General features: G+C 44.2%; 1 protein-coding gene across 1 annotated transcript in view; it reads left to right on the forward strand.

The window, feature by feature from the left end:
* The window catches only part of si:zfos-464b6.2 (uncharacterized), a 29,832-nt gene extending 20,897 nt beyond the window's left edge, over positions 1 to 8,935 (forward strand). The window contains exons 7-11 of the mRNA XM_061719908.1: positions 257 to 372; positions 539 to 650; positions 3,796 to 3,997; positions 4,284 to 4,613; positions 7,260 to 8,935. Coding sequence (XP_061575892.1) covers positions 257 to 372; positions 539 to 650; positions 3,796 to 3,997; positions 4,284 to 4,613; positions 7,260 to 7,380 — 881 coding nt within the window. The 3' untranslated portion in view covers positions 7,381 to 8,935. The remainder of the gene's footprint in view (positions 1 to 256; positions 373 to 538; positions 651 to 3,795; positions 3,998 to 4,283; positions 4,614 to 7,259) is intronic.
* The last annotated feature ends 385 nt before the right edge of the window (positions 8,936 to 9,320 follow it).

Below are 9,320 nucleotides of genomic sequence, written 5' to 3' on the forward strand. Positions count from 1 at the left end.
CCTCGTTATAACACGGTTCACCTTTCACGGTCTCTCTGCATCACGGATTTGCATTGTGCATTGTGTTCTGCATTCTGATTGGCTAAACGGTCTCCCTGCTTCTTCAATTCCAGGATTTTATAACATAGACCTCCAACTTTCTAGGAGAGCAAAAAGCTTTAAATAAATAGTTTCAACTGAGTGACTGCAGGATTTGATTCGTTTGTTTACTCAAACTCTTTGAACACTTCATTTATCCTTCTGTTTTCCCTCATAGATGAACACAACCGGCGATTTTTGGAAATTAGAAATCAAAAGGCGGATACTAACTACTTTCCTTACAACTTCACCGTCTGCATCTCTGCGATGTTTGACTTCACCAACGTTCTGCAGGTAACGTCACATTTTATCAGCGGCTCAATTTTGCCTTGCAGCTGTGCATCAAACTTCCTCATTTGGTCGTCTGCCGTGTGCCTCCACGTTTAGCGTAAGGAAACCTCGAATTTCCTTACTGTGTCTTCATAGACTGGCCGAGTTAAATACCTGTGTTGTTTTACAGCTCGTGCAGAGTTTGGAAATGCTCCAGTTACTCGGAGTGAACAGAGTAGTCGTCTATAAAACCAACTGCAGTTCTGAGACGCAGCGGATACTTGACTATTACGCACGAAAAGGTGAGTATGGCATGCTCGCTCTGTTTTCTGTATGTTTGCAGACACACAACCACTTCCTCAAACTTCATCGTGGGAACGGAGAGAGGCGAACCACCAGACGACCTTTTCCCTGCTTCACTTCCTTCCTGCAGCTCCAGGGTTTTGTGGCAAGAACTACAATGTAAACACAGTCCTTAGCAGGCTCATCGCAGACGGCTCCAGGAACTCGTACCTGATCAGTCTTTACTTTCACGTTAGATGACTGTTATGGTCTAGGCCCTAGCTAGATATAGGGTATCTGTTCCTTCTCACTTGTTCTTTACTTCATAACTTCTGGGTTTCGTCTCAAAACCCAGACAATTCGGACTCAAAAACAGTTTCTTCCCCAAAGTCATCACCTTCCTAAACACACATCTGACCACCATCACACGGAAATCTCTTGTGCTTTAAAAAAAACTCTGCATATAATACCTCTTCAACCTCCTACCGTCTCCTACCGTCATGCATCAGCATGTCGAGTCATGTGCAATAACTATTGGAGAATCTGTTTGGCATTGTTTCCTTTATCATCTCTTTTTGTTTTATTATTCTTTTTTTATTTAGTTTTTATTTTTTTATTCTTACATATTTATATTTATATTTTACTTACCTGTGCCTACAGCTAGTACGAATAATAACAATACAGAATCTTGTTTTACTCTTCTTGCACTTTGTCTTTTTTTCCTCTTTTGTGAATATTTTTGGTTTTCTTGTTTTGTTTGTTAAAGCCTGTTGTGTTTAACACTTCCCTCCCCGTCTTTCCTTTTTTCCTGTTGATTGTATCTATATATAACCCTGTCGAGCAGAACCCAGTATCGGCCCTGATACGGGGCACCCCTAATCTTGATACTGACGCCACCACATCCAGCTTCTCTGCTCTTTCCATCTGAAAGATCCCTGTAGCCTCACTAGGTTAAATAGTTGTTTAACCTTCATCAAGTCCTGGTTAGGCACAAACTGTCTTTCTTTTTTACCATTTTAGTTTGTTTTTGTAGTTTTCGGGGTTTTTCATCTACAGCTTTACTTTTTTTATTTTAAAGTACTCTGTGACTGGTGTCTGTGAAAATTGCTCCATAAATAAATGTTACCAACTAACAACTTATAATTTGCCTTTTTAACATTGTGTGAAATACTGCAGTCTCATGTCCTATATCAATCACAATTTGAATAATGAAATAATGTCATTGAAAGCCACAATGTTGTCATCAAATGATCAAGTTTCCCCTCTTTTTGATGCTCATTCTGTGGTTAAAACTTTTAAACGCTGTAAAAGACGAACAAGTGCAGGCCCTGACAATATCAGTAGCCGATTACTTTTAAACTGTGCTGAACAGCTGGGTTTTATTTTTAACTATATTTTTCATTTATCCTTGTCCCAGCAGAAAGTGCCTGACTTGTGGAAACAGTCTACTATTGTACCTGCTGCAAAATCCAAACATCCTAAATCATTAAATGACTTCAGACCGATAGCCTTGACTTCACTAGTTATGAAGTCTTTTGAAAAGCTTATCAAAGCTGAACTGATGAAAGTCACTAATAATTTGATCGACCCATTGCAGTTTGCATACAGGTCCAAAATGGGGGTCCAGGACGCCACCATAACTTTGCTAAACTACATCTTTAAGCACCTTGAGAGTTCCAATAATCATGCCAGACTGATGTTTGTTGATTTCTCATCCGCCTTCAATTCAATCCAGCCTCATCTATTAATCCAGAGACTGAGAAACAACTTTGGTCTGAAAGACAGTATTGTTGGCTGGATCTTAGACTTTCTGACTTGTAGAACGCAAAGAGTCAGAGTAAACGGGCAGCTCTCTGACCTATCCGTAACATCTACTGGCTCACCTCAAGGATGCGTCCTTTCTCCGCTGTTGTACATACTGTATACAAATGACTGCTGTAGCACTTTTGAAAACTGTCACATACTCAAGTTCGCAGATGACACTGTTATAGTAAGCCTGCTGAAAAGTATGGAGACTTCACATGGTCCTGTGTTTGAATACTTTTTAAAATGGTGCGAGGAATCTTTTTTATCTTTGAATATTTTTAAGACGAAGGATATGTGTATGGATTTCAGATGCGTTCAGCCCTCTCCTGTAAGAAAAGTGATTGAGGGTGAAGAAGTCGAAATAGTTGAGTCTTACAAATATTTAGGCACTATTATTGACAACAAACTGTCATTTGGGAAAAATTCAGACTCGCTATATAAGAAAAGCCAGCAGCGCCTTTTCTGTCTCCGAAAACTTTCTAAATACCAGGTCGATTCTTCCCTGATGTCTATGTTTTATCGCTCTTTCATCGAATCTGTCATCACTTTTTCTTTCATTTGTTGGTTTCAATCCTTAAAAGTCAAAGACAGAAACTTGCTCAATAAGGTTGTCAGTCTAAGCAGCAAAATAATCGGGTCGGCTCAACAAAAATTACAAGAACTTTATAACAAACAGCTGATCAAGAAGGCAAACTCCGTATTGTCTGATTGCTCACATCCCTTACATCAACAGTTTCAGTTTCTACCATCAGGTACACTGCTTAGACTCCCTTTTGCAAGACTAACAGATACAAACACTCCTTTGTTCCCTCCGCTATTGTTCTTTTAAATGCAGGAAGGAAAAGGTAGTGGGTGAAAAGGTAGTGGGGGAAGCTTAAGTCTATACTATTATTGTAATTTAGTATGTATATTTTGTATATTTTATAATTTAGTATGTATATTTAGTATGTATATTTTATGTATATTTACCCATTGTGTGCTTCTCTTGTTGCGAAACTAATCGCCCCCTTGGGGGACAATAAAGTAATTGATTGATTGATCACTGGTCCGTGGCTGCACCTGGATGTTCAATACCCGAATGATGTAATAAATCAAAAAAATTCAATTCAATTTTATTTATATAGCGTCTATTACAACATAAGTTGTGATAAGTTGTCTCTTGGTGCTTTCCAGAGACCAAGAACATGACCCCCGAGCAATTATTACATAAACATAACATAGACAATGGCAGGTAAAAACTCCCCTAGTGGGAGAAAAACCTTAAGCCAAAACACAATGCAAGGACAATGATTGATACAGAACTTAAAGGTTAAGGCGTTCCTGACATTGTTACTGACATTGTTGTCATTGTCTCTGCAGGTTTAGTGGAGGTGATTCTGTGGCCTGCATCAAAATTTCTGAACGTGTCTCGCGGCTGGTTGTACAGTGACAGTCCTGGCGACCTCCACTACTTCGGCCAGATTCCTGCCCTCAACGACTGCCTCTACAGATACATGTACCGGTCCAGATATCTGGCGCTGCATGATATTGACGAGCTCATCCTGCCACAGACAGTCAACAGGTAGAAATCTGTTCATGAGGATTTGTTATTGAGCTTTCAAGAGTGATTAAAGTGGACAAATCTGTGCAGGAATTTAGTCTGAAGTTAAATCAGACTAAATTTATCCTGTTTCAGGTCAGTCAGGATTACCAAGATTATTTCATTTTGCTATGTGCCATAATAATGAGAGAGATAATTGGATAATTTTATATTACTTTCTTCGAGGTCAAAAGTTATGATAGTATGATTTACTTCTGCACTGCTCAGCAGCCTCACCAGTGTTTGACCTCTGACCTTCTCTTATCAGCTGGTTGGAGTTGTTGCCGCTGCTGGAGGAGAAATATGGCGACGACAAGTGTTACATGTTTGAGAACAACCAGTTCCCCAACAACGTGGAGCGGCCGCCTCCCTCCCCAGCCCAAGGTCTGCCCCCCAAAGACCGCTGGAAGAATGTATCCGGGGTGAACATCCTGGCCCACCTGTACCAAGAACCCATCACTCCCGAACATCAGTACGAGAAATTCAAGATCATCGTCAACCCCCGAGCTGTGTTCAGGACGTCCGTCCACGGAGTCCTGAGCTCGCTAGACGGCTGCGTCTGGGTGGACCGGGACATCGCACGGATGTACCACACCAGGTAGATGGACGCCTCCCTCGTTCCACGTCAGATCTATTATCTATACTCTCTTTTTTCAGTGTCCCAGGGATCTGCTGGAGCCAGTCCTAGCAGGAGTAGACCCGGACATGTCTCCGGCCCATGTCAAATAAATCAACAGAACTGTGCTTTATGTATCAGGGAACATTTCAGATTTATCGTCAAAGAGCAACAGGAAGTTGTGGCAGGGTGGAGGATTGGGCGTGGTCTGCGGCGGAACAACACACAGGTGGCGCGGGCCTGGTTCGGCTGATTGGGCACACCTGTGCCCAATCAATCTCTCCACCCTGCCTGGCTATTTAAGGAGCGGCTGCACACCAGCAAAGGGTTCTGCTCGAAGGATGACACAGAGCTACTGAGTGTGCTGGTACTCGTCGGTGTCGGGTGCAAATAAAGAACCACAATTTCCCCACGAATCCCTGTGTCCTCTTTCCCTGTCGGTTAACCCCCAGTAGCATGAGATTGCTACTGTGGCGCCCAACGTGGGGCCCAACAGGATGACGGAGGAACGCGGGGATCGGACCCTCGAGGCGGTGGCGCAGGTGCTGGCGGACATGGCAGCCCTGATCCAGAGCCAGGCGGAGCGGCAGACCGCATCGCTGGAGACGCTGGCAGCGCAGCAGAAGGCAGGGTGGGGTTGCCCGCCTACTCTGTTCACGGAGGACAGGCCGTTCACCTTCACCTACCCAGACGTGTGGCAAGTGGTGCTGGACCGTCCAGGACCTGTTCCTGGTGCGGAGGCGGCCCTGGACGCTCCGGCTCAGTCCCGAGGACTGCCCTGTCGCCGGTCGGCCCGACCCAGGGGGTGACCCCCCGAACAGTCTCGCCGGTCGGCCCGGCCTGGAAGACCCAGGAACCTGGAAGACCCGGTGGCCTCAGGCCAGGGGGCTCCTCAGATGGTGGTACCCGGCCTCCTCTCCCGCTCCGGGGGGGGGGGGGGGGGGGGGGGGAGTTGGCTAGGCCGGAGTCGGGCGATGGGGGTGTGTGGCAGGGTGGAGGATTGGGCGTGGTCTGCGGGGGAGCAGCACACAGGTGGTGCGGGGCTGGTACGGCTGATTGCCCAATCAATCTCTCCACCCTGCCTGGCTATTTAAGGGTGCTGCTCTGAGGATGACACAGAGCTACTGAGTGTGCTGGCACTCGTCTGTGTGCAAATAAAAGTTCAAGGATTTCTCCTTGAATCCCGGTGTCCTCTTTCCCTGTCGGTGGACCCCCAGTAGCACGAGATTGCTACAGAAGTCTTGAAATGAAATCATTGATAAAACATTAGATAATTAATAACGTCAGAATTATTATTACTTTTTCTTTCACAACTGAGTATTATCTAATCTTATTGCGTATTTCTTGAAAGAGGAATCACTTTGGCTTGTGTTCTTCATTGGACAGTCTGCAAAAGCTACAAAACTAATAATCTCAGCCAGCATTCAGGGCTCACAATTCAGGTGTCTTTGGTTTGCACACAAACATACCTTATGTTTCTGTGTCCATCTTGTCTTTGACCGCCAAACATAGTACATGTTTAGTAACTACAGAACTGGTGGAGGTAGTTTGATTCTTCTCAAGAACTGAGACTGTGAAGATTTACATTTGTGTCCAGTTTTTGCACTGTGTTGTTCCCTTAACTGGTTGTAAGTTACTCCTTATGAGCTGTAATGTTGACTGTAAAAGACATGTCTTTCAACTGGTTTTAGCTAAAGCTAAAAGCTTCAAGATATATATGTTTTTTGTCCGCACTCAGAAGCTGTATGTATGTAGAGCACATAAAATAATCTCTGATTCAACACACACAGGTAACCATCTGTTTCAACTGTTGCCCTCTGGCAGAAGCTTTAGGTCCATTTCAATAAAAACAACCCGGTTCAAAAACAGCTTTTTTCCCACTGCCATCAGGCTACTGAACTCCACTCATCTCCATACTCCATTTGTGTTAAATGTATAGTCTGTATGTAAATGTCTGCTTTAATGTCGATGTCTGCTCATGTATGTTAAATGTATAAACTGATGTCTGTTGCCACACAGTACTATGTGCTGGTACTATGCTGTGCCGAAAGCAAATTCTGCCGACTTGTTGTGCAGTCCTTAATAAATGAATTGAATTGAATTGAATTTAAGTTTAAGTTAAGTTATGTTAAAGGTGAGCATGATAAATTGTAAAAAATGAGAAGAGCTGAACAATAGTGCACCAAAAGTGATAAACCACAAATTACATTTTCGTGCATAAAAGTATCAAGATAATGTGGTAAATAGGCTTTAAATGTTTGTTTTAAAGCATCAGACAGGAAAGCAGTGAACAATGATTCCAGTGCATCTTTTTGTTCTCGTACAGCTAACACAGCTCACATTTACGCCCTCGAATCATCCCGAGCTCCCAAGTGTCGTTGAAGGGAATAACCTCAGCATTTTGGGATCAACTGAACAGTTTTCCGGGAATTGTTTGTTTGTTTGTCCAAAACATTTACTTAAGTTTTGAGGTTAAAAGTAGAAAAAACGAGGACTGTCACTTCCCTAACCCAACCCTTATTAGTTTGTGGGGTGTTATGACGTTTAAGGCACTACCGCTTTTGTGTTTGCTTCACCTAAAAGTTGAGGAGTTTCTCTGAATGTCTTCTCTGCTTTCGGCCTCTGCAGAGCTCCTCTGCAAACCCTCTTGACGGCAGACCAGCTGGTTTATGACAGCAGACTGCTGGACTACGGTGGCCGCCTCGTAGCGGCTGTGGACGCTGCGCTGAAGGAGAACGGACTTCTCTAGGCTCTGCAGGAAGAGGAACCTGTCATCTCGTTAGGATCCTCGCTGGCCCGGTCGCCTGGTTGGATCAGTGGTCTTGCAGGGACCACAAGCTTGCTCCTGATTGGACAGAGGAATAATTTGACCCTAACCTGGGATTCTCTGGTTGAAGATTTACAGGGTTATTGTCTGTATGGCAATTCTAGGCAAGTGCCGATCGTCTTGATTGTTTTAGGGATTATCTTATCGGATTTGGGAGCAAAGTGTGTGCAGAGTCTGCAGTCATCTATCTCTTTGAACATGATCAGACATCCAGTTATGAGTGAGGTTTGGGTTGGCTTGTGCAAAATGAAATGAAAGGAGTTAACTTTAGTCCTTGTTAGAGAAGTCAGTCGAGAACAGTTTACTTGTCAGCACTTTACCGTTGGACACACCGCACACGTATGCAGGTATTTTATTGATCCTGCAAGGGGAACGGTTTGCAGAGAGGGGAAATGTATTCATCTGAGGCTCAGGACTAAACTCTCTCCAGACGTTGTTTAAACCTTCAAGTCCAACTGTCACGCTGGCGTGATCAAACCAAGCGGCTGGTACCACATGTGGCAGGTCACACAATAATGGCGCTTTTACACTAGTACCTACTCAGCCTGACTCAACTCGCTTTGGTTTTTGCGCTTCTCCACTAAGGGTCTAACGTGCCGAGTAGATACTTTTCTGTAACTACTCTGCTGAGGTTCTAAGCGGCTGAGTCGGCTGAGTATCTGACATCATCACACTACAGGCCACCGATTGGTCGGGGGGTTGGAGTCAGATATCTGAGTCAGAGGCGGAAATCAGCGAAAGAGTGACTCGCGGCTTCTTGTTCATTTTATTCGACAGGCAATGGAAGCGCAAACGTCTGTTCTGATCCAACTCTGAGGTGCAGATGTTCATAAACCTGGTGGCTGAGGAGAGAATTAAAAAGGGATCTAGACGGGCGATAAGGAACGACAAAATCCAACAGGAGCTCTGTCACTTCATAACTGCTTGCGGCTCCAGCTGACTTTTCAGCAGCGCCGAGACAAACAAACAAAAAAAAAGCGTTGCCGCTTGAAGCTTCTCTCACTGTCATTTTTTTTTTACTTGGTATCGAACACAAGCCACAGACCCAGCAGCACATTTATCATCTCCTCCAGGTTCTACATCTTTACTGTTGTTGTCTTCTTTGTTTAGATCACACAATCAAATACGTCACAGCAGCTTCGCGAGTAGGTACTAGTGTAAAAGCGCCATAACAGTCGGCTCACTCGTGGCTGCACACAGGCTTCTTATGTGTCAAAAGAAGAACCGCATGTAAAGGACTCAGAGTCTGCTTATTCTTATTTATTAAGGGTTTAAGGGAGAGAAATCGCTCTCTTATGTTTTTCTACGGCCGTCTGCATGCATATGGTGGGTTGGTGTAAAGATTTGTTTCTTTTTTACATGCTTTGATCTTGCATCAGATGTAAGGTTTCTTGTGCGTAGGTGATAAGCCCCATGTGGGGTTGTATTCCTGTTATTTAACACCTTGGTTTGCTGAATAAATTTGTCCTGCATCCTCGTGTTCCTGTTCCTGCCCGTTTTTCTCCTTTCATTTCCTATACTTTAGTGGTTTCTGTTAGGTAGGTCGGTGCCCTCCCTGTGGGGCAGTAACAGGCCTCGCCCAGGGGTGCACAGGAAGGTTCGAATGTAAAGACGACATTTCCTCCCCTTGTATTGTCTTTGAGCTAACCTACTGATCTGCGATCACCAGCTCTGGGACTCGTTGGTTGTGTCCACGAAGTCACAGAGTCTATTAAAGTACAAACATCCAAACAAAGGGTCCAAATTGGCAGGGAAACGAGCGTCAATAAAAAACGACTTACGTCAAGATAAAGGACAGGAGGAACAATGAAGTGATTAGCACTCGCAGATGCTGCCTGCGGTCCAGAGAAAACATAGCTGCT

Source organism: Cololabis saira, chromosome 4 (assembly GCF_033807715.1).
Source record: "Cololabis saira isolate AMF1-May2022 chromosome 4, fColSai1.1, whole genome shotgun sequence".
Taxonomy (NCBI): Eukaryota; Metazoa; Chordata; class Actinopteri; order Beloniformes; family Belonidae; genus Cololabis; species Cololabis saira.